Below are 22560 nucleotides of genomic sequence, written 5' to 3'. Positions count from 1 at the left end.
TCTAAACGGTGCTGCTTTAAACCTCCGCCACACCTTGCTCTCATCTGGACAGTGCTCGATTCTCCTCTACTCATCCTGTCATCACCTTGTCGGTCTTATTTGTTTTCTGGTTCTCTTAATGAGGCTTTATATTGTGATTGGATTTCCATAGTCTCTGACATAATACGTATATCCTCCACCCACCTGTTTTGGCCTTCATATGCCAGGAAACCATGACTTAGGATGATAGCACGGCATTATCTTTCCACATACAAAGAAGCTAAGCAGCCCATCAAACGCATACAAGATCTTCAACTGTGGCACTAGGGTGAAAACGGCCATACCTTCGGGAATGTTAGTTCTGGTTGAGGAAGACGGATTTGCTCTGGGCAGCACCACTCACATCGAGGAATGCATCATCTTCCTTCAGCGCAACGACAATATTCTCATGCTGTCCTTTCCCAAAGCCTGCCATCCATACCGCTTCTGCTTTCTTTCCCACAGCTCCAACCAATGTCGCACTTTCCAAGTGCCAAAGCTTAACTGTACCGTCACTACTCCCACTGAGGACGTACCCGTTTTCCGCTTCCAATGAAACAACACCGAATTCATGCGCTTGATGGATGATGTGCAGCAAACCGTAGTCTTCCCTTGACCAAACCACAATCCTTCCGTCAGCACCAGAAGTCACGAGCAGGTTGTCATGAATCTGGACATGAGTAACCAGTGAGGTGTGCCCTTTCATAACGAACACACATGTCTCTGTAGTCGTATCCCATACACGCACATCTTGATCTGCACTGCCTGTGAATATTCGTTGGCCGTCGAAGGCTATGGAGCATATTGCTGCAGAATGTCCCGTCAGAGTTGCAAGTCGGCGATGCTGAGGGAGACTCCAAACGAGGCATGTGCCGTCCCCGTCCCCAGAAATTGCAAGTTCTTCTGTAAACACCAGAGCTCTGATAGTGGACGTATGACCGGAAAATGTGGTTTTGCAGGCACCAGATCCAAGGTCCCATATCTTTAAGGTCGTGTCACTGGATGCAGAGATCGCAGTTCCGGAGTCAACGAAACCGAGGCAGCGTACTGTCTTCGTGTGCCCAGTCATGCTCCTTTCAAGCCGCCTGTGATCAAACGAAGCCCAGTAAGTTGAGCACAAGGTGTCACGGACTTCACACGCACCCGGTATCCAAATCCCAACACCTGATGTCTCCTCCAATCTCACCACTGAGCAGCATGTCATCTTGCAAGGCCAATGACCAAGTATTTTTGTCATGACCTTGCAAGACCCCTCTTGGTTCGCCTGTAGCAGAGAACACGCGAATAGTCGCGTCATCCAGGCTGACTATTATGTGTGTTGGGGATAGGCAAACCTTTATCACCACAGCGGTCCTGGAGAGCTTGTTTCGTGTAGGAGCGTGAGATGTATCGGCCAAAGGTTTGTCCATAGTGAGAGAGTAGGGAAAGAACCGTTGGCTGGTGGTATTCAGATTGTCTGTGGTCAAGGAAAGTCGATATGAAGGCTGATACTCGATATGCTCTACTTAACATGTAGCCATGATGGATGATACGAAGGTCACTAATACTGCCTGCTGCCTAGAAAGACGGGGAATACACAGTCAAACACTGCGCCATGCGGTGTCCCAGTCATCCTTAGCCGAAATAATGTCAAGCTGATCACTGAGTCTTTGCGATTGATGAGTGGTAGCCGGGGATGAGGCCAGGGTGGACAGGATGGATAGGGCGGCATCACCAGCTGTCCCCAAACGACGTGAGGCTGCGGTCGATCATTTCCCCGCGAATGGCAAGGCTTTCAATGTGCGGCAGAAGTTTCGAGCCTTCACACATGACTCAGGAATAAAACGACTTGCTCTCATTTCTCTACCTCTGCAGTTACTTGTCCTTGTTCCAACATATCTCTCCCCATCATGGCGGACAAGAACGCCCCAAAAGCCAAAAAGGCTCCCAAAGTGAAGCAGATGGACTTGCCAAACGCTGCTGCCGGTGTGGTTACCAGATTTCCTCCAGAGCCTTCAGGATACCTTCACATTGGCCACTCGAAAGCTGCCCTTCTCAATGACTTCTTTGCGCATATTCAATACCCTGGCGGAAAACTGATCCTACGATTCGACGACACGAACACCGAGAAAGAAAATGCCGAGTTTCAAGACGCAATCCGCGAGGACGTTGCCCTGCTGGGTATTCAACCTGACACGATCTCCTACACGAGCGACTACTTTGACCATATCGACGAGCAATGCGTTAAGATCCTAAAAGCGGGGAAAGCATACGCAGATGACACACCAGGAGACGTTATGAGTACGATGAGAATGGCACGTGAGCCTAGTGTTCGAAGAGACGAAAGTATTGAAGACAACCTTGCAAGATACGAAGAGATGAAGAAGGGTACTGATGAAGGCCGACGATGGTGTATCCGAGCCAAGATCTCACACGCAAACAACAATGCTTCTCTGCGGGATCCTGTCATCTACCGCTGCCCCAAAAACCAGACTCCTCATCACCGAACCGGCGACAAATACAAGGCCTACCCAACATACCAATTCGCCTGTCCGGTCGTCGACGCTCTCGAAGGTGTGACCCATGCTTTGAGAACGACGGAGTACAATGACCAAGATGCTCAGTACAAATGGATCCTGAAAGCATTGGAGTTGAGACCTGTTTACATCTGGACGTTCTCGAAAATCCAATTTGTACGCACTTTGATGTCCAAGCGCAAGTTGACCAAGCTTGTCAATGCTGGTACTGTGTCGGGCTGGGATGACCCACGTATGCCTACTGTGAGAGGCATCAGACGGCGTGGCATGACAGTCGAGGGACTTCGAGATTTTATGGTCAGTCAAGGACCAAGCAAGAACGTCGTCAACATGGATTGGCACACTATCTGGACCATGAACAAGAAAGTAATTGATCTTCAAGCCGGTCGATATACTGCAATCGACAAGAATTACCTGGTCTGCAAGACCAAGGGTTTTGACAAGGAGCCCTACGCTGAGACGAAGCCAAAGCACGCCAAATACGATTTAGGAGAGAAGAAAGTCTGGTTCAGCGAGAAGATCATGATCGAGCAGGAGGATGCAAGGACGTTCGCCGAGGGTGAGGAGATCACACTCATGAATTGGGGTAACGCCTTTGTTCGGAACATTCAGTACGAGAAGACTAGCGATAAGGCTGATATTGCCGACGGTGTCAATGCCCTGGGCAATGTTGCTTCGATGGAGCTCGAGCTACATCTGGAAGGCGACTTCAAAACCACCAAGAAGAAGGTCACCTGGCTATCCAAGGACCAAAATTTGTGTCCTGTTGAGCTGGTAGAGTTTGACCATTTATTAACCAAGGACAAACTGACCGAGGAGGAGGAGGCTCATTGGGAGGATTTTCTGGCACCAAAAACCGAGTTCAAGTCCTACGCGGAAGCTGACTGCAATGTCTGGGATGTCAAGGTTGATGATTTCCTCCAGTTTGACCGTAAGGGATACTTCAGATGTGACAAGACTGCGACAAAAGACTCACCGGGAGTTTTCTTCAAGATCCCAACAGGAAAAGAATAGATGCTCGAACATGCACAAAAAGAATCTTCGCCTCTGGATTCGATACGGCATTCTATGGCGTGCCAGAGGAGTCGAATGAGGTACACCAGGAAAGATAAAACGGAACATGGCTTTACAGAAGAGTTTATGCCGGCCAGGCCAAGAGATAGACGAGTGAGAGAGAGCTTTCTGGCTACGACTTGTGCTTTGAGCACCAATAAAAAGGCTTGACGGACAACCCCTTTCCCTGTGCGGATTTCGCCGCCGATACTTTCTCTGATGCCATTGATATGCCGTTCTCTTCATAACCACATACCAGATGCTGTCCAGGCTGGACCAGGACGTTGAGTGACGGTAAGACGACTGCTTACCTAGAAGGGTCGATATCCCAGGCGAATTCACTACCTTCGCACCAGTATCTGACGAAGAGCGCTTCGCAGCTCTTAGCTCCGAGATCCCACGAGCAATATATCTTTTATATATCCCGCTGGCACGGGCGAGAGTGCATGTTGATCGACTAAAATGGGCGACATAGGTGAAAGCATGGATTTTGACTTGGTCATAAAGAATGCCACCATCGTATAGTCCCGGATTGTACCCCTATCTATACCACCGGCTAATCGGGGCACGCACAGGTTACAGCCACCGAGGTCCTCCAACCAGGTCTCTCAATCGGCATTAAGGACGGCATTATCGTCGCTATCGCTCTCTTTCTTCCCACTGGACGAGCGACCGGAATTATCGATGCAGAAGGAGCTTATGTGACTCCTGGCGGTGTCGACTCACACGTGCACTTACACCAAGACAATGCTCCTACTGGTGACAAATGGCTCACAGGATCCCGCTCCGCGCTGGCTGGCGGAAACACGACGATCCTCGCGTTTGCATCGCAACGAAGGACAGACGAGTCATTGTTCCCTGTGGTGGAAGAGTACCACAACCGCGCCGACGGCCAAAGCTACGTCGACTATGGCTTCCATTTGATCCTAACGAAGCCTACGGAGAAGATCCTCCAGAACGAGCTGAAAGCCATGGTCGACCAGGAAGGCATCACGAGTGTAAAGCTCTATATGACATATCCGGCCATGAAACTCGGCGACGGTCATATGCTTGAGATCATGATGCAAGCGAGAGAACTCGGCGTGACGACCATGATCCACGCCGAAAATAGCGATATGATAGATATGTATGGGGCCTTTCCCTCTCGTTTCGCCCTCAAACACCCTTTCCATGGCCGTCCACTCTGTCCACAATACTAACGAGATGGTTGTAAAGGATAACAACCCGCCTGCTCCGTGCATCCCGCACGTTGCCCAAATACCACGCCATCGCCCGCCCTCAGATCGCCGAATCCGAAGCCACCCACCGCGCCATCTCCCTGTCCACACTCACCTCTACACCCATCCTGATAGTCCACATGTCCTCCCCCGTTGCACTATCGCACGCACGCAAAGCTCAGTCAAAGGCACTCCTGCCCGTCCACGCTGAGACTTGTCCACATTATATGTACCTCCTCTCATCTGCTTTGGCCGCAACATCTATACCCGCAAGCCTGACCACCCATTCCCACTCCGACTCCCACGACGACGATCAGCACGTCCATGACGAGTGGGCCGGTGCAAGACACGTCTGCGCCCCGCCTCTGCGGCACTCTGAGGCCGATCTCCAATCCGTTTGGGACGCCGTGAACAACGGGACCATCACCGTAATCTCATCCGATCACGCGCCGACATTGTACAACTCCCCTGGCGGGAAACGCAAACCCCTCGTCGACGCCGCGGCGTCAAAGACTGTCCCAACATTCGCGCAGATCCCCAACGGTCTACCGGGCATTGAGACACGACTTCCCATCCTCTTCAGCACGGCAACGTATCCAAATGCCCCGGCGGGCCGAAAACTCTCGCTCCCGCGCTTCGTCGAGCTGACCTCGACAAACCCCGCGCGCATGTACGGCCTGGGTGGGCGCAAGGGCAGCATAGCGCCGGGCTTCGACGCCGACCTTGTGATCTGGTATCCTGCCGGGCACAAGGATATTGAGGCTGGTCTGACCATCACGAACGATATACTGCATCACAGTATAGACTATACGCCGTTCGAGGGATTTAGAGTGAATAACTGGCCCCGGTACACTATCCTGAGAGGCGAGGTCAAGTGGGATCGCGACGTCGAGGTACGTGATGGTCATGGGAAGGGAGTGCTCGGACAGCCGAGTGATGGGAAGTACCTCAAGAGGGGAAAGGGCGAGGTGTTGGTGGGACGATTGGGACAGACGCCGCCGGGCATGAAGGGGGGAGAGAGAGACGATTGGATTGTGTATACGCATGAGTAGTATGGATGAGATGAGACCTGTATATGCGCTCTCGGCTCTCGTATATTCGCATAGCGAGTCCCTGTTCCTGGGTGAACTGGCTCAGGATAACGAAGAAATGACACCATCAGCCTTGCCAGAGCGTTCTATGCAGGCGCAGGGAGAAGGGCTTTCACCATCATTCCGCGTATACATTATTTTCCCCAGCGCCTTCATCTAGATGTCTCTAGCTCGCTTGTTGAAGCAACTTAGATGGATGTATGGAGAAATCCGAAACGGGCCAGGATAGTTGAGAGCAGAGCGTCATATTATATGAGACTCCTTTAGTTGGAGGGCTCGTCCTTTCCCATCCGATTCTTCCCCATTGGGTGCCCATCAGATATCTGCGCCTGGAGCGAAGATGAAGAAGTTTGCAGGGATTCCTTCTGCAGACCTTCCGGACTTGAAAAGAACGACGACAACTTTCGGCACCGATTCCTTCAGAAAAACCCGTGACCCGCCAAACCAGAGTCCAGATCGGAGGAGGCAAGTCCCACATCTTCCCTGTACGGGACCCCCTATACGTGTATGCCCATAGCTCCGAACACATGACGATAACACTTGTATCGTCCACCGCAAACGCCCTGCAATGCTCGCTAAATCTCAATGACAAGTTGTAGCCCATATCGGTGTTTGGCACATTGCACTTCCACCTCTCGCCGCCGGTGTAAATTGTTTTCCAAAAATGCCGTATTGCCGACAGACAGTTCCACAGCATCTCCGTTGGTGACTCTTAGTCGCTCTCCGGCATCCGCATGTAAGCATCAATGGCCGTTGAGAAGGCCGCGAAACCTCCGCAGCCCAACAGCGCAGCCTGAGGCCCGGCCTTGTAGGCGAGACCTGCTCCCGTTATGCATCCTGCCAAAGCAGAGTTCTTGAGGTCCGATTTGGCTCTGAAGCCTTCGATTGTGCATTCAACGCCGGAGTAGACACCTCCTATCAGGGCGAAGTTTTTCGCTGACGACCATGACTTGGCCCCCATATCTTTCAGGCCACGCTTTAGTTGTTCTCGTACTGGTAATGATGTGATTTGTTGACCTTGGGGAGACAGAGGAGTGTCGTATGCCATCTGCAAGCAAGCAACGCAATCAGCGGGTCACTCTCCAAACTTGAATTGCCAAAAAAACACATCAAACGCCCTTCTGAAACCGGGTCAACTCACACTTGACATGAAAAGTCCAAAAGCGCCTCCCAGCACGCCGCCCATAGCACCGGCCATTATGGACTTGGCCAGACACGACTCCATTGCCCCAGACATCATCTTCACCATCTTCTGCTCCTGCTCATTCATTCCTGCAGTGCTGCCTGCGCTACCCGCGCCCGGCCCACCATACATCCCAGGGAAAGACATCGTGATCGAGCGACAGGATATACTGAGGGGAGCACCGGCCGTTGAGAGGAAGGAACGACGTCGCCGACGTCAACAGTGGGATGAGGCGAGAAAATTGTTGCGACGGCGAAGAGATATCGGAAGAGAAATCAACGAGGCACTTTGCGGACCAATGGACGTCTCCGATTGGCGGAAAGGGAGAAAATCGTTCACGTGCCTTCAGCCTCGTCACCACAAGGCTGAGCAATTGCAGAATGCCGGTATTACTCGCCTCGTCGCGAAGGAAAACCCATTTCCCAAATGCGGTTTAAGCCTAGGGGGTGAGCGGAGGCTGCGTTAATCTGAGCTCCAACTGAGTCATTGGCTGAGTCTTACTGAGCATCTCCTGAGCAACCCCCTGAGCAGCACATTAAACAGTTTTCTAATTTACACATTAAGGGGAGACCTAATGAAGCCACCGGTCGCCGTTGGGCACGATTAACTTTTGTTTGATCTTACTCTAGCATATATCAGCTTCAAGGCCAAGACATACGACCGTGCTTCTATGCTCAGTCGGGTACAAACGATGTTGAGCGGTGGTTGTGCTCAACCAAGACATCAACAACCTTCAGCGCCTGGTTGCAGCGCTTTTCGTTCTCGTGTACACCGTATGTACTCCGTAGCCCAAAATGAGCTAAGCATCATGTTTCGGCCCCCATTATGCCCTTGCAACTTCTGTACCAGTATGCAACAACATCCAGCCACAGCCTCCTAGCGTGCTGCACGCAGCTTGAAAGGGACACCAATCCATGGCGCGAACAAGGTTGTCTCTCTCGACTTCGATAACATGTTCGAATCTCTCCCTTTAAACCGTTGTAGTTTGCCAAACTTCTATAAGCGCTACTCTTCAGTCGACCTCCTCCCTCGAAAGCTTTCCACCGCTGCTCTGGAATGCTTGGCTGAACAGCATTTCTAGTCTACGATGTCGGCTTCATTTGGATCTGAAGACAACCCTTCAACGGAGAGGGAGGCTAAACAGATTATTCGACGCATTGCATCTTTGCGTGGAAATATTGACACCGAAGACGAGATTGAAATATCTAAAACAAAGCCCGAATGGCAAGCCCAATACCGAGCGGAGAAAGCTGATGCTCGAGCTGATTACGCGCGGTTTACAAAGTTGTCAGTTGATTCAAATTGCAACATCCATCCCGCGTCTTGCTGATTTCGAACCTTCACAGCGTTTCTCAAGAGGTGTTCTCTTCACCATTCAGGTTCATTCTCGAAATTTTACAGAATGCAGATGACGCAGAGTACTCTCCTGAAACTATCCCGTGTCTGACGTTCCGAGTTGGACCACAAGAGCTTCTCATTGAGTCCAACCAAGAGGATTTCACGGTCGCGAACGTTAAGGCGATATGTGCAACGAACGAAAGTTCAAAGACCGGTAATGATGGGACGACTGGAGAAAAGGGAACTGGTTTCAAGTCGGTCTTTGGCATAGCGACCGTGGTTCACATTCAATCTGGCTTTTGGTCATTTCGATTCGAGCATCGACGAGGCCAGAATGGAATAGGAATGGTCACTCCTCTCTGGACTGATCCAGAGCTTCTACCACACAACGTTCGCACGAGATTCAGGCTTCAGTACCACCATCAGCCCAAGCAGAATTTTCTAGAAGACCTTGCGGAAGAGTTCGAGAAGATCCCAGATTCTCTTCTGTTTGCTACGAGACAGGTCACAATGCTGAAAATTGTGTTTGAGGGCGTTGCAGGCCGCCAGTACTCTGTGCTGTTTGAACGACAAGGCAGTGTCGAGGAAGGTGAATTCCGCATTACCAGATGCACCTTTAAGCAAGGAGAACAGTCCGAGCCGGTGACTCAGGAGGCCATTTTCAAAGTGCACCAAGCGACGATATTCAACCTCCCGCCCCGGACTGTTGAAGCCTTGCCAGCAGGCGAGGTACGCAATGATAATGAATCGGAGATCATACTAGGATTTCAAGTCGATGATGACAACAATCCGATCGTGCCAGAGCTTGGGCAGTACACGTTCGCATTTCTGCCTATTGAACGTTTAGCTTATATGCCAGTAAGCATGCACTGTCACTTGTCATGCCGAAAAGCTCCGCTGACCTTGGCAGTTCCTCGTGCAAGGTAATTTCATTCTTGACGCAACCCGACAGAAGATCGTGAAAGGGAAGGATTGGAACACTGCGTTGCTGCATGGTATCGTGCAGACTTTTTGCGAGGCGGTCGAAGATTGTGTCGAAACCAATGATGTCGAACCGGATGATGTCGAACCCGATGATGTCGAACCCGATGATCCTCTATACTTTGGGTGGGTGCTTTTTTTGCCCCTGACTCCCAGTGACCAATTCTGGGAGCCTCTCCCAACGTTACTCAAGGACCTAATACTGGAAAAACGACTGTTTGTATCTGCTCAAGCAACTCTCAAGCTGCTGTCCGACCTTAGAAATCTTCCAGCAAGCTTTTTCCATGAAGAAGAGCCACTCCTCCGCGATACTCCAGAAGACGTATTTCTCTCGGGAGGGTACGAGCCGGAACATATCAGCATTCTGAAGGCTATAGGCCTACTGGATCTGTCGGATGAAGAAATGCTCGAGCGAGTAGAGTGGGACCTCCGCGATAAGAAATGCTCCTCACTCTACAACACAGACCTCGGGGACAATTGGCACACTTCCTTCATGATGCTGATCGAGGAGCTTTGGCGTGATTCGAACTGTGACCGAAAGAGACTCCAGCGTCTAAAGATAATCCCTCTAAGCAATGACAAGTGGAGATCTCTGGAATCCAGCAGCTCTATCTTCAATCCTTTCGCAGTTCAGGAAGACTCGGTACAGATCCAGATTCCCAAAAATTTGCGTCTGAAACTATTGCATCCTAAGGCGTACTGGGATGCTGAGCGGCGAAGCGCGTACGCGTGTTTTGGTATATCTGATTGCAAGCCGGAGCTTCTGGTTCAAAAAGTTCTGGACTCTCATTTGGATGAATTTGAAGGCGATCTGGAAGACGCCGTAGCGCATTTCGAGATCCTTTTCTGGTATCAGGGCCTCCAACCTAACCTCAGAACGTCGTCAAAGCAACGTCTGGAACTTTGGGCGTTCGACGAGAGAGAGCGCTCTAAAGAGTCTCACATGCTGTTCTTTCCTTCAGAGGAAAAATATGGCGCAAGCCAACTATTGTCATGTACGGACCATGAAGAACTGGGAGAGTATGGCTTCATCCATGAACGCTATATGAAGTCTCGGATGAATCAACATGTGCGAAAAGGAAATTCCTGGCTGAATTGGCTCTCAAACTGTGCTGGAGTCCGCTGGTTTCCTGCTCTGGTGGTCGACGGCCCTTCTTCAAAGGACCTTAACCCTGTCTTCGAGCTTGTGGCAAGAGACAACCCCAGCATGCTAGTCCCGGCGTTGCAAAGACATTGGTCCTCCTATCGAGATGAGGATTGGAGAGCAGTCGTACAGAACCTAGAGGAACTCGAAGCTTTGTGCTGTGGTTGCGTGACCAAGCCTCTCAAAGACACAGTACTACCGACGCAAAACATTCTAACCATGTGTCAGGAGCTGAATCTTGAGGGGGAAATTTCAATCTTGGAGCTACCCGATAGCCCTATGAATGACGCTGATGATTTGTGGGACTTTCTGCACAACTTCGGTGTCGTCTGCCAGGTGAATCTGAAGTTTTATCTCGCTGCTTTGCAGGCTGTGCGCACGCTTGATGCACAGGCAAACGACATCCAGGGGACGTATTCGAAGATATGTAAAGGTATCTCTGACATTGCAGGCGACAACGATATGGAATTCTTACAGGTATGTCGATTACCCCCACGACGGCCATGCTCTCATATCCTCCTAGGAAAGTTTTGAATCAAACCCGAGTATCTTGGTGCCGGGCATATCGCAAGACGACCCGCCTGCTTGGTGTACTCTTAATGATTGTGTTTGGGATGGTCCATCAGGATTACAATCTAAAAGAGTGCTGAAACATAAGTACGGTCCGTCGAGAGAGATGCACAGACTATTTGTGGATCTCCTTAACATGAAAAATGCCACTTATGAAGATATCACTGCGGAGTTATGGGATCTATGTGAACGCGATGACGTTGCAAGCATTGCAGCCGAGCAAATACTTCGAACATTTACCGAATTCTATGCCAGTTTGTCTGAACTGATCAAACAGGAACAGGATGAGAGCAGCAGCATTCAGTATATTCGGTAGGATAGTCGGCGAACCCTCCAAAGTATGAAACTAATGGAATAAAGGGAGAACTTTGAGGAAGGGTCGCTTATCTACATTCCCGAAAACTCTACGGAGCAAAGGGGGTGGCGTTCAGTGGAGGAATGCGTGTGGAGCGCAGAATCCTCACTTCCCGAACGAACCGCTCTCGCCAGTGTATACCCGGATCTGGAAGAATTTTTTGTGGATATCATTGGCATCCCTCTCCTGACGCTTGAACTGCTTGTCTCTGAATTGATCAAGGCCGCTGGTTGTGAAGAGAAGGATGCGACAACAATCAAAGGATTGATGAAGGATGTCGGACATGCTCTTGCTGCCAACGAGGACGCTGAGCTTCCCAAAGAGGATCTCCAGAATCTGAAAAAGAGTCGATTCCTCCCCATCCGTCTCCCCGACCAAGATGACTGGAAATTCAAGAAGTCCACGGAGGAAATTTTCATCAATGATCACCCCAGATATGGCCATATCTTCCGGAAGAAGGTCGACATGCTCGACTTTTCCTGCGCGGAGCTTCCTTCGCTACATCATCTCTTCGCCCGTTTGAACATGCAGCGTCGGTACCTTTCAGCCCATGTGCAGGTCGAAACCGAAGTTGGAGGGGGGACTCCCAACGAAGTACTTTCTGCTCATATTAAACGGCGTGCCTACGCATTTTCATGGTATGCCTGCCACACGCCACTAGCGCTCATTGCATGGCGTGCAGCCTGGGACTAACATGAGACAGTTGCGCTATCTACTACCACAGTCCGAAATATGCTAATAAAGCCACCCATGTTCATGAACTCCTGATGGAAGCACAAGTCTTGTTGTGCCAAGAGATCAGCACCAAACTCAGTATTTTCTGGGGCGGGGAGCTAGTCGAGGAAGAGAGCGAGAGAGCGGTGGTCAAGGTCGACACTACGAATGGCCTCGAAATCTATGTTCCTCGAAATGAAGAAGACCTGTTCTCGTGCTATTACACTGAGCTTCCGGCCATGCTCATGGAAGTTTTGGGGATCTCTAAAACTAATGTCCCCCAAGCTGAAAAGTTGATTTACCGAATCCTCAATGATGAGACCAAATCACCTGAGAATATCATGGGAGATGAAGATATCCCTAATTACGAGTGGGTGGAACGTCGCGACGTGACCGAGCATCTCAGCATCCGACGTCCGGGATGGGCCAACGAAGAACTTCAGCATGCCACAGCACAGACAAACGGAGAAGCCCCGCATGAAGACGACAGGGCGCTGGAGATGGGCGGTTCTCCTGTCGCTCCAGTCTTCGTCAACATATACCAAGAAGTGGCCGCTAGAGAGCAGTACAGGATTGCCTTGCAGCTTGTTATACAGCAAGCCCGAGGCGCGTGGTCGCTTGCGAGTTTACACCAAGAGATTGACCAGATCGACACTTTGGAAACAGGATCGACTCTGGGTTCTCGTGGCCATGGTAGTCCTTGGGTTACAGACAACAAAGCGTGGATTGGTGCCGCCGGAGAGCTTTACGTAAGTTGTACGGCTTGCCGCTAGGCAAAGACTTTGTTTTCGAGAAGCGTTCCTGCTGACATGAGATGGCCCACCAGATTTTCGAGCGCCTCCGTGGTCTCGACATCTCTGACTTCACGGACGATAATTGGAAAAGTCGAATCCGTCATCACGTCCGTATTTTGGACGAGTACAGGGAATTGCCAGATTGGCACGATCGAGAGATCGCTGACATCATGTGCTCGGACTCCAGCGGCGCCATCGCCAAATTTTTGATCGACAACACATCTCACAATTACCCCGGGTGGCTGTCTCGCGTCTCATCCAGTTCGCAGCTGGTCAATTACCTCATTGAGGTCAAGGCCACTCCCGAGCGATGCGGTACTCCCTTTTACGTGAGCTCGCACCAGTATGGCCTCATGCGGAAACATGCAAGCACAGGAAGCAGACCTCCGTCCGTAGTGACCATCTACGCGCTCGTCCGGGTTTACAACGTGTTCAGCGACAACATCGGCGTGCAGGTCTATATCGACCCCTGGCATCTCAGAGACTCTATCTTAGAATTCAAGGCAGACGAGTACATAGTGAGAGACACCGGAGGCAGATAAAGATAACACAATCTTCCCCTTTCCTCTCCCTTCCCCGACTCTTATGACGGGTGATGACCGGAGGCTTTGGGAATAGAGGGGAGCCGAGAAATGAACTTTTGGGAATATAGCTCGAGAAGCACAATCCTGGCTGTACGAAATCCCTGAGCTACCTTGTCTATCGTTATCGGACTGGATATCTGTGGTCATTTGGAACACCTCAGCAGTACACCGGGGAAGATTCGCCGTGTCCGTATTTAATCCAGGTGGATTAAACACCAATTCTCCGATATCGTCCCGGCGTATGTATCGCCTGATCTATACTTGGCGCTCCTGAGAGCAGCGGCATGCCAAATCCCTGAGATGTCCGTATCCTGCTCTGACGCACTTACGCACTCTGACCTTTTCAACCCAGAGCGGCGCTTTCATGCCAGCTTCGTGCCACCGTATGGTGCGTTTCTGTAGATTCTATGCTAACCGTCCGGTTCCCTGGTCCACCCTTCCCCAAATTGCATCTGCTATCGAGAGAAATCGTGGGGACAATGTGATGGGTATGCGGTTGCGAACAGCTATCTCCAAGCCGCCTCTTGTTGGATCTTGAAGTTGGTGGTGCAGACTGTAGACAGTATCTTAGATCCTGCTCCTTGGTGGTCGCAGATTTCGGCTAGTGGGAGAGCTGAAGACGCAATGCCGTGGTGCTTGATAGTCCTCCTAGTGTCGCAACAGCAAGTCATCGATAGGAAGTGTTTGTATTTGCTTTGAGTACTGCATCCGCTCATTTGACTTTGCCCATTATCGTCTCAGCTGACCTTTCGGTGTAAGTTGACGCAGCTGCTTGCTTGACAGCCGTGATCATGCTCCGATCCCAGTCATCTCGAGTCTTCAATGCCGCTTCGACCCAACTCAATTGTAGGTCCCAGAACTCTCGTTTGAACTGTGAGAAGATTCCCACTACCTCAACCTTATCCGCCTCCAGGAGCTGGACAGTGAAATTCACTGCTTTCCATTTGGGCTTGATGGTATCATTGAACCCGTCGGGGTATTTTTCAAAGAACGCAAATGCGGCGAGCACATCGTCCCTGAACTTCGCAGGGAACGGCTCTCCGCGCCTGAATTTGACTCCCTTATTCGTCCGGATCGACGTCAGGTAATTTACCAACAAAGCATCAGAAAGTTCCTCAATCAAGATATCCAGGAGCGATGGGTGGAGCATCGAGCCATAATCGCCAATGTAATCGTCAAACGTAGTGGTAATTCGCTGCATTGCGGTCTGCTCGTACCATTTTCCTGGTACAAACAACTCCGTCAGGATGCTGCGGAAGTCGACTCGGAAGATCAATTCAGTGAAGCGAGACAAGCAGTGTGTCGCCAGATCGACATACCCATCTCGTAAGGAGTCTAGCTCACTAGCTCCGTTGGTCGACATGAATTTAGCAGATGGCGGAGTGGGCAATTTGGTAAAATCCTCTCTGAAGCGAGTCAGGTAGCCCTTTTGAGCAGTCGGATCGTCCAAGACATCGCCGGCAGCGTCGTCCACGCATGCAATCTGGTCGTTGGCAATAGCAAGGAGCCAATCTTGCAGCGGTTGCAGAGTCTCAAGTTGCTCTGAAGTGGGATTCTTGTATCTTTCCACCTCTTCATCGACGAGCTTCTCCCACTGTTGCTGCCTCGATTTCAGAGCACTGAACATGGCGCTCATAACGCCCTCAACCACATCTTCGCGTTCTGAGTCACCCGCTGCAACGGCCTGTTCATGCAACATGCGCCACATATCTGGCAGGGTCTTGGTTCTAAAGTGGCCGTCTGGATCTTGCTCAATGGCTTCTGATGATCTGGCCTTGAAGTTCTTCATATCCGTGACGTACATCCTGTCAATCCATGAATTGAGCGCTTTGGTGATGATGTTTCTGTAGTCACGAATGAGATCTCCTTCGCGGGAATCCAAAACATGCGGCTTCAATTGCGCTTGCGAGAGACCCAATTTGCTCATCTTTTGGTAGTACACGTCGATGTAGTGGACGATACCAAGCATCTGTGGAGGGCGCAGGTCTTCAGCGTCGACGTATGAGATAAGGAAATCGTGCATCTGCTTGTGATAGATATTGACATAGGTCTCGTAAATCTTCCACTTTCTGGGAAAGAGACTTTGCATTCCTTGCTTGCAGACGAAAAGATCGTTGAAGAACCATTTGGTGGCCTTGTCGAGCCGAGATGGATCTTCCTGGAAACTTTGCCTTGTCTCCTCGAATTGGTTTTGAGCATGGAATTCGATGGCTTGGGTAAATTTCTCTTTATAGCCACGAATTGTCTTGGGTCCAATGGTGAATGAAGTGAATTTGCTCACTAGATCTTGGTGATCCTTCTGCGCGTCCTGCAATGCTCGTACGCGGTCATCATTCTTTTCTTCTGAAGCAATTACAATAGCAAGTCGAACGATAAGTCCACGATTGTCCTGTTGGACTAGCTCGATGAGCTTCATGCAGATTCGTCCGATATGATCATCGAACATGAATATGACATCGTCAAGCTGTTGAAACCAATCGAGCAATGTCTGTTCCAGGCTGGAGTCCTTGCCTCGCCGAATTTGGTCCAACGCTTCATCACGGAAATCACGTAGTCGAGTCAAGCGCATATGCGCTTCCAGGAGATTGGGCTGGTTCTCCGGGTCAATTTCGTCCTCTTCTAAAAGTCTTTGCACTACAGAACAATCTCTCTCGAAGGTGTCAAGACCAGCTTGCATGGCTCGCGTTGCCTCGAAGTTTCGATGTACTCTGGCCAGGTAGTCCAATTGAGGAAAGTTCTTACGGATGGCTTGCGCTTGTTCGCAAAGGTCGTGGATGCTCTTCATCTCCTCTTTGATCTGTCCGACGAGTTTCTGTCCTTCAGCAAGTGTAGACATGCCATTTTGTGTAGAATCCAGATGATCTTTCAGTCCTTCACGCAGTCTAGCGTCCACATCCCCCTTCTTGCGGTTTATCTCCGCTTTGAGGCTGGTGATCTTTTCTAGGTCCTCGGGCGTGCGTAGGGTATCATGAAGTCGTGGCAAGCCCGCAGCGCCATTGGTGCTGGCTCTCACGGCCATCGTTGCGGTGGGCGTAGGGTGTTGAACACTCGCAGGCGAAGTCAAGCGCATCTACACGGAGCTCACGTGCAAGCCCCATCTCGCCAGGCTCCCCGAGCCCCCGCAAGAGTGCCAAGAGCGCTTATCCATGTAGCATTTTACACGGTGCATCTCGGCACCTACTTCCAGACTCGAGAAGAACGGGGTACAATTCAATGCTTAATATACCCTAGAATTTCCACCACCAGGGGAGACTGCCTCATGCTTCTATGTCCTACGCTGGATATCTCCTACAATGGCGGCACCGTCCCCGATGTGGCCTTCAAAATCGGTGCTGGTTGCGATGTCCTTACTAGCCTGAAAGTCGTCCAGCATGTCCTTCACAGCAATATCGGACAGCTTGATGGCATCTCTACCGAAGAGGAACCTTGATTGATTCCTCTTGAGCCCTTGAGCTCGACCAGTGCCATCCACTATTTCCACAAGGCGATCGCCAAATTTCTTTGGGTTGCCTGGAAAGTTTGTGTCGGGATCCTGTGCGTACCGCGTGAACGTACCAAGAAGCTGACCAACTGATGAGCTCAAGTACGCATCCGAAAAGCCATTCGAGGCTTGCTTCGAGTTTGCGAGAACGTCCGTCTTATAAAGGCCTGCATTTATCGTGATGGTACGTATGTTGAACGAGGCTAATTCGTGGCCCAACACCGCCTGAAGCATATCATGTGCTGCCTTCGGGCAACAATAAAGTGCCCCTGACACGATGGGATAAATCGCGTGAATCGAGGATATCGCCACAATTGTTCCCGACTTGCGGGCTCTCATCGAAGGGAGGACGCCTTTGATGACCCGAATTGGACCCCAGAAGTTCGTGTCCATTGATGCTTGCATCTCATCTTCTCTGAGGGGTTCATCGGTAAGTCCCATGTTACACGCGCCTGGGGACATGGTCTTGGGGCAGGGCGGATGAAGGGGAGACGTACGTAAGGTCTTCGATTGTACCATTCAAATACCATCCTGCGTTATTGACGACGACGTCAACTCCACCAACATCCTCTACTGCCTTTCTAATGACTTCTGTTGTGTTCTTCGAGTCGACGTCGAGCTGCAGCCAGTGACCACCTTCGGCTTCAACCTCTGGATGGGCTTTGGCTGCCACTTCTGGTTTTCGAGCACCCGCAATGACTTTATGGCCCGCCCGGAGGGCTGACAGAGTTATTGCAAGGCCAAGTCCCTGACTGGCGCCCGTCACCAACCACATCTTTGCTTTTGGTGCTTTGGCTATTGGGGAAACCTCTGTGACGGTATGTTTCTGAGGGAATTTTTAAACTGAAAGAAACTAAGACAGAGGGCGTACAGTGCATCTGCAGCAGGCTCCTTATATTTCGTCGGGTATCTTCAGCTCGTTGAAGTGTGCACAACACTCGTCCAGTGTGATTCCGACATCGTCATGGGTTCACCCAATCGTTGTGTGAATACGGGCCTAATATCGCTAACGTTATGGTAATGTACCCATTTCCGGTATCCATACCATAAGGAGTTGATCAATGGAGGATGATTACTTATTTAGGGTCTTCTCCACCTTTTAGCATCATGAACTCGACATAGTCGTGACAGTTGAAGCTGCGTGTCAAGACGGCTGGCCTGATTGCATGTGGCATTGGAATTGAGTGCCTGAAGCATGGACATCAGGCGATTCCGATGGCCGCGGTGGTGAGTCGCGTAAGGGGCTTCATTTGCTAGCGCTGCCTGAAAGCCTTTATCTGCCTGTCTTATACGGTAGTGACGGTAACATTGCGTTGCATACCTCAAGGAGAAGGCGTACAGAACTTAGGTGCTTCCTTAACGTGAGGTTGGACCGAAGGCGGCCCTGGAGGATTGTGGAAGATATTGGTCTGCAGGTCAAATGGTCCGCCGTGGAGCTCGTATTCGGTAGAGCATAGCAGACATTTTGCGCAACTTTATTTCTCGGATTTCTTTGCGAGCTTCCCTCTGAACTCATACTGTTTCTGTAGCTAACACTTCACATCCATCTTGCCTTGCGCTCCTTGTCGCTCTGTTCTGTCCACTCTCTACAAACTCCGCGTCTTCTTAAAAATATCCTTACAACATGTCCTACTTTCGAATCACCTTGATACGATCGGCCATCGGCCTTCCTAGGAAATCGAGTAACGTCCTGAAAGCTTTGGGTTTACGCAAACGAATGGCCACTGTTTTCCATCCTGTTACGCCTGATGTAGCCGGTCAGATAATGAAAGTGAAAGAGCTGGTTGCGGTGAGGGAGGTCGACAAAGCGTTGACTAAAGAAGAAGTACACCAAGAAAGAGTACCAGATCCTGGTTTCTACGTCGAATCCAGAGCAGCAGACGCAAGGCGAGATTGAGGGAGTTTGAATCTAAATATCATCCACAAACTGCCATTGGGGCCTGGCTCTGCACATGCTCCTAAAAATTTGAATGGCATCCCGGTCACGAAAGTCCCATCTTGCGCAAGCCGGCCAACCTACCCTCAGAGACTTCCCGGTGCTGGAGGGAAAGACATAACACGAGGCTACACATGAAGAGCTGGCCCGTTCGCGAGCCAAGGCTCAGTGCCACTGGCAGAAAGGGATCGCTGTCTCCGTCGAGGAAGCAGCATCTTGGAGCATTAGAGGGGAAATGGCGGCACGAATACAACATTGTCAATGCTTGACGACGCAGCACAATCTCTTGAAGATATTCGGCTTTCCTATCTGGACCTGGGACTGACGTGCACCTTGTATGGGCCCGAAGAAGAGTTTATCCAGGCAGCCAGCTCCTTAATGGGCGGCGTCATGAAGGCAACGCCAGCTTTGAAGAGCACTCCCCATCAACATCCGGTGGAGAACCGAGACAGCAGAGCTGAGAGGCTGGCACATCGACGCGGACTCACGCAGATCGCTTTGGCTGGATCATCGAGCACCAGGTTACGACGCTGCGCGGCCTATTGATGCCAAAGTATCTGAGCCTTCCATCTGCGTGCATAGGAGCATGGTGATGAATCTGTCTTATACTATTTGTCTGGAGGTCGATGGAATGTGTTTGGCGGAGAGACTGCTTCTCTTCGGCGAGCAGCTAGGATATTTGAGAAATGCGTTTGTATTACTGTAATATGCCATTAAATTAAAGAGCTTCCTTGCCAGTCTCTCGTTGGCTACCAAACCTCGCCCGAGCACTGCGGGAGGTCCTTTCCTCAAATTCTGGAATATATCAAGTAGATGGTTGTCAACGGAGCCAGCTGATGCCCATGTGTACAGCCGCCCAAGGCAGGGAGCACTTCTTACAGTAGCCAGCCAATCATGGAGCTTCTTACTGGGTATTGTTCCGGCAGAGCAGTTGTCGTCATTCGCTAGCAATTCACCATATAAACTTCGCATGCTTCATGGCCGATTGACCACCAGAGATACTGGTAATACTTCAGACCTTTCAAAACAAAGAAACATCTACTCGTACAAGCCCCGAGTTCCTAAATTCCACCCTTAGCTACCTCTCCTTCACATCGTCCCTCGACTCACCCCCAACGCGAACATGAAAGCAGCCACCCTTCTCCGCTCTGCGCGAGCAAGCACCACACGCACCATCACCAGATCAAGCAGATTTACATCCACATCCATCCGCTCCTCGAAACCAGCTTCAGCTACCTCTATCTATGCTCGAACTCTTGTTTCCTCTCCTGCAACACGCGCCTTCTGCTCCTCCCCCGTCACTTTCAAAGGCATTCAACCCGACAGTTCAGAGCCGCAACCCCCCAATACCGAATCGCCTGATCACAGCACCCATGCTGCCCAGCTCTCAGATGCAGAATACCATGAGATTGCCGACCAATATCTCGACACACTTGTCCTTGCGCTCGAAGAGCTCAGTGAGAAAGCGACTGACGGCGTTGAAGTGGAGTTCTCGGTCCGTCCTCAAGCCCACTTTCTTATCCCTCATCCAGTGCTAAGCTGACCATGTCACACAGGCCGGCGTCCTAACAGTCACCCACCCTAAATCGGGCACGTACGTACTCAACAAGCAGCCCCCGAACAAACAGATCTGGCTCTCCAGCCCTGTGTCCGGCCCAAAGCGGTTTGACTGGGTCATATCGGGCGCGGGCCAGCACGAGAAAGAAGATTCGACGATCGACGCGGGCGACGACGGATCCGGCGGACGGTGGGTATACCTGCGCGATGGGACTCAGCTGAGCGAGTTGTTGAAGAAAGAGTTGGGTGTCGAAGTCACCAAGGAAGGGGAGAGTGATGTTGTCGGTGGGCGAGAGGGGCCTGGTGGGCAGGGATCGTCGCTGGAATAATAGAAAGAAAAGACTTGAGAGATCCATTAGCACGAGTGTATTAGGCAATCGTACGAACAGGTACTGTACAAGAAAGCATTTACGAAAGCCCTCGAGGTTGGGCGCAAAAATATGTACCCGGCCCGTCTGTCTCGCACGACGGTCAGGCTATCCAACGGAATTATAGCCTCTCACATAACCTTTCTCCCTGTATCTAACATCGAAACCCATGCTGCTCGACTCCTTCATTTCCTCTTCTTTGCACCTCCCGCTGCTGCTGGTGCTGCCGGGCCGGGTTGAGTTGCGGGCTGAGCTGGAACACCCTGACCAGCTTGGCCACCCGTCATTCTCCTGCTCATGATCTGTCTTGAAATGAAACTGATGCCAATCATCATTACCCAGCTGGGCATCGTTCCCAATCCCCACATGACATAACCAAAGGGCTGAAGGAGGCCGAACTTGTGCATCAAGCCGTCAAAGGGATGCAGTAAGCCGGTATACTCTTGGGACTCGAGGTATCGCGACTTAGAGCTCGAGGGGATGGAGACGATATCGGCAATAGTAGTCGTCGTCAGGTTGAGAGGGATAATGTGCAGAGGTACTTTCGCTTGAGGAGTAGATTGTTTAGGAACCATGAAATGGTAGATGGACGGAAGTGTCGTAGCCCAGCCTGTGCAGAGCACCGCCTCTTTATCGCAGTCAACGTATCCCAAATGCAATGGTGGTGAGCCCGCAGAATGAGGAAGAGCAGTGAGTAGAGGGACGGACTCCTGCACACAGTATTAGACATGTCTTCCAAGTATCCTGAGAATTATCGAGACTCACATTCCACACAACATCGACGGGTCCACACCGTCCGAAACAGCTTTTGTTCCCACCAGTCATGTAGACCATCCATTCTTCCTCTGTATCGAGTTTGGGTCCCAGCTTGCGCTCCCAATTGCGAATGTTGATTCTTTCGACTCTCTGGTCTGCGAATTTCGCTGCGCCGGCTTCGACGGGGTTCGGAACGGCGGTTGGAATGTACGATTTGGCCTTATCGAACCATCCCGATGCCTTTTCAAACAATGCCGCTTGGTCGGCTGCGACAAGCACAGGAAGCAGAAGTAATGTGGAGAAATGCATAGTCGCAAACTCAGATTATGGCAATGGCAGACTCGACCGATACCAGAATACAAGAAGCAAAAGTTAAGCGTTGGCCAGCAATGAGAAGTGGGAAATGGGAAGTGAACGCCGGAAATGAGCTGGGGGAGGTTTTCGGGGTGTTCAAGAGATTCGATGGCCTAGCTAGCCTATGGCGTCAACAAGGCCAGGTTGCGACTCGATTAGCCGAGGAGCGACCACGCTGCCTTGTCAAACACATCAAAAAGGCCTAACATTCTTTTCCGAAGCTCCACGTGGAAATCGTCCGTGCTCATCCTCGTGAATTTCCAGAGAGCCACGTTACCTCCTTGCTGTACTGTAGCGACGCAGGCCCAGCCATGCCTGTTCGTGGCCTCGGTGGTAACAAGCGAAGCAGACCTTATAACCTCCTTGTTACCCTTGTTTCTACTTTGATATCATCGAGTAAATCTGCTGTAAAGAAGCCGAAAGCCAGCTCAAACTCATGAGCAGACGACGAAACCATCGCGGACTGAACGACTCATGACAGCAAGACCGAAGGAAACAGCTATGAGCTTCCAGAACTTGGGACATAGATTCTGCCCTGTAAGCAGTGCTA

At 50.9% G+C, this 22560-nt stretch overlaps 10 protein-coding genes across 11 annotated transcripts; 4 read left to right on the top strand and 6 right to left on the bottom strand.

Annotated features, from left to right (window-relative positions):
• Window positions 1-136: 136 nt before the first annotated feature.
• PV05_02364 lies at window positions 137-1683 on the bottom strand. 2 transcript variants are annotated; one of them, XM_013462936.1, is made up of 3 exons: window positions 1162-1683; window positions 383-1103; window positions 137-323 (listed from the first exon to the last, which is right to left on the bottom strand). In XM_013462936.1, the coding sequence occupies exons 1-3, from the start codon at window positions 1425-1427 to the stop codon at window positions 303-305; spliced, it is 1008 nt and encodes a 335-aa protein (XP_013318390.1). In that variant the 5' UTR covers window positions 1428-1683; the 3' UTR covers window positions 137-302. The 2 variants fall into 2 exon arrangements, with proteins under 2 accessions (XP_013318390.1, XP_013318389.1); XM_013462935.1 differs by having other exon boundaries at window positions 383-1683.
• A 224-nt stretch (window positions 1684-1907) lies between these two features.
• PV05_02363 (glutamate-tRNA ligase) lies at window positions 1908-3548 on the top strand (the record flags this gene model as incomplete). The annotated part of the gene is made up of 1 exon (XM_013462934.1): window positions 1908-3548. The coding sequence occupies one exon, from the start codon at window positions 1908-1910 to the stop codon at window positions 3546-3548; it is 1641 nt and encodes a 546-aa protein (XP_013318388.1).
• Window positions 3549-4049: 501 nt separating this feature from the next.
• PV05_02362 (uncharacterized protein) lies at window positions 4050-5856 on the top strand (the record flags this gene model as incomplete). The annotated part of the gene is made up of 3 exons (XM_013462933.1): window positions 4050-4106; window positions 4163-4713; window positions 4803-5856. 3 exons carry the CDS (start codon window positions 4050-4052, stop codon window positions 5854-5856), a joined length of 1662 nt encoding a protein of 553 aa, XP_013318387.1.
• Window positions 5857-6061: 205 nt separating this feature from the next.
• Window positions 6062-6592, bottom strand: PV05_02361 (uncharacterized protein; the record flags this gene model as incomplete). The annotated part of the gene is made up of 1 exon (XM_013462932.1): window positions 6062-6592. One exon carries the CDS (start codon window positions 6590-6592, stop codon window positions 6062-6064), a length of 531 nt encoding a protein of 176 aa, XP_013318386.1.
• Window positions 6593-6607: 15 nt separating this feature from the next.
• On the bottom strand, window positions 6608-7225 carry PV05_02360 (uncharacterized protein; the record flags this gene model as incomplete). Its single annotated transcript, XM_013462931.1, has 2 exons — window positions 6608-6943; window positions 7037-7225. The coding sequence occupies 2 exons, from the start codon at window positions 7223-7225 to the stop codon at window positions 6608-6610; spliced, it is 525 nt and encodes a 174-aa protein (XP_013318385.1).
• An 876-nt stretch (window positions 7226-8101) lies between these two features.
• PV05_02359 (uncharacterized protein) lies at window positions 8102-13768 on the top strand. The gene is made up of 7 exons (XM_013462930.1): window positions 8102-8365; window positions 8425-9274; window positions 9327-11018; window positions 11065-11423; window positions 11472-12104; window positions 12170-12929; window positions 13007-13768. The coding sequence occupies exons 1-7, from the start codon at window positions 8166-8168 to the stop codon at window positions 13514-13516; spliced, it is 5004 nt and encodes a 1667-aa protein (XP_013318384.1). The 5' UTR covers window positions 8102-8165; the 3' UTR covers window positions 13517-13768.
• Window positions 13520-16586, bottom strand: PV05_02358 (uncharacterized protein). Its single transcript, XM_013462929.1, has one exon. It carries the CDS (start codon window positions 16575-16577, stop codon window positions 14271-14273), a length of 2307 nt encoding a protein of 768 aa, XP_013318383.1. The 5' UTR covers window positions 16578-16586; the 3' UTR covers window positions 13520-14270.
• A 237-nt stretch (window positions 16587-16823) lies between these two features.
• On the bottom strand, window positions 16824-17814 carry PV05_02357 (uncharacterized protein; the record flags this gene model as incomplete). Its single annotated transcript, XM_013462928.1, has 3 exons — window positions 16824-17068; window positions 17114-17454; window positions 17537-17814. 3 exons carry the CDS (start codon window positions 17812-17814, stop codon window positions 16824-16826), a joined length of 864 nt encoding a protein of 287 aa, XP_013318382.1.
• Window positions 17815-19943: 2129 nt separating this feature from the next.
• Window positions 19944-21039, top strand: PV05_02356 (iron donor protein CyaY). Its single transcript, XM_013462927.1, has 2 exons — window positions 19944-20470; window positions 20532-21039. The coding sequence occupies exons 1-2, from the start codon at window positions 20099-20101 to the stop codon at window positions 20859-20861; spliced, it is 702 nt and encodes a 233-aa protein (XP_013318381.1). The 5' UTR covers window positions 19944-20098; the 3' UTR covers window positions 20862-21039.
• PV05_02355 (uncharacterized protein) lies at window positions 20884-22094 on the bottom strand. The gene is made up of 2 exons (XM_013462926.1): window positions 21666-22094; window positions 20884-21610 (listed from the first exon to the last, which is right to left on the bottom strand). Exons 1-2 carry the CDS (start codon window positions 21963-21965, stop codon window positions 21086-21088), a joined length of 825 nt encoding a protein of 274 aa, XP_013318380.1. The 5' UTR covers window positions 21966-22094; the 3' UTR covers window positions 20884-21085.
• Window positions 22095-22560: the final 466 nt, after the last annotated feature.

Source organism: Exophiala xenobiotica (assembly GCF_000835505.1).
Source record: "Exophiala xenobiotica strain CBS 118157 unplaced genomic scaffold supercont1.2, whole genome shotgun sequence".
Taxonomy (NCBI): domain Eukaryota; kingdom Fungi; phylum Ascomycota; class Eurotiomycetes; order Chaetothyriales; family Herpotrichiellaceae; genus Exophiala; species Exophiala xenobiotica.
This window is presented reverse-complemented; position numbering and strand designations above follow the sequence as displayed.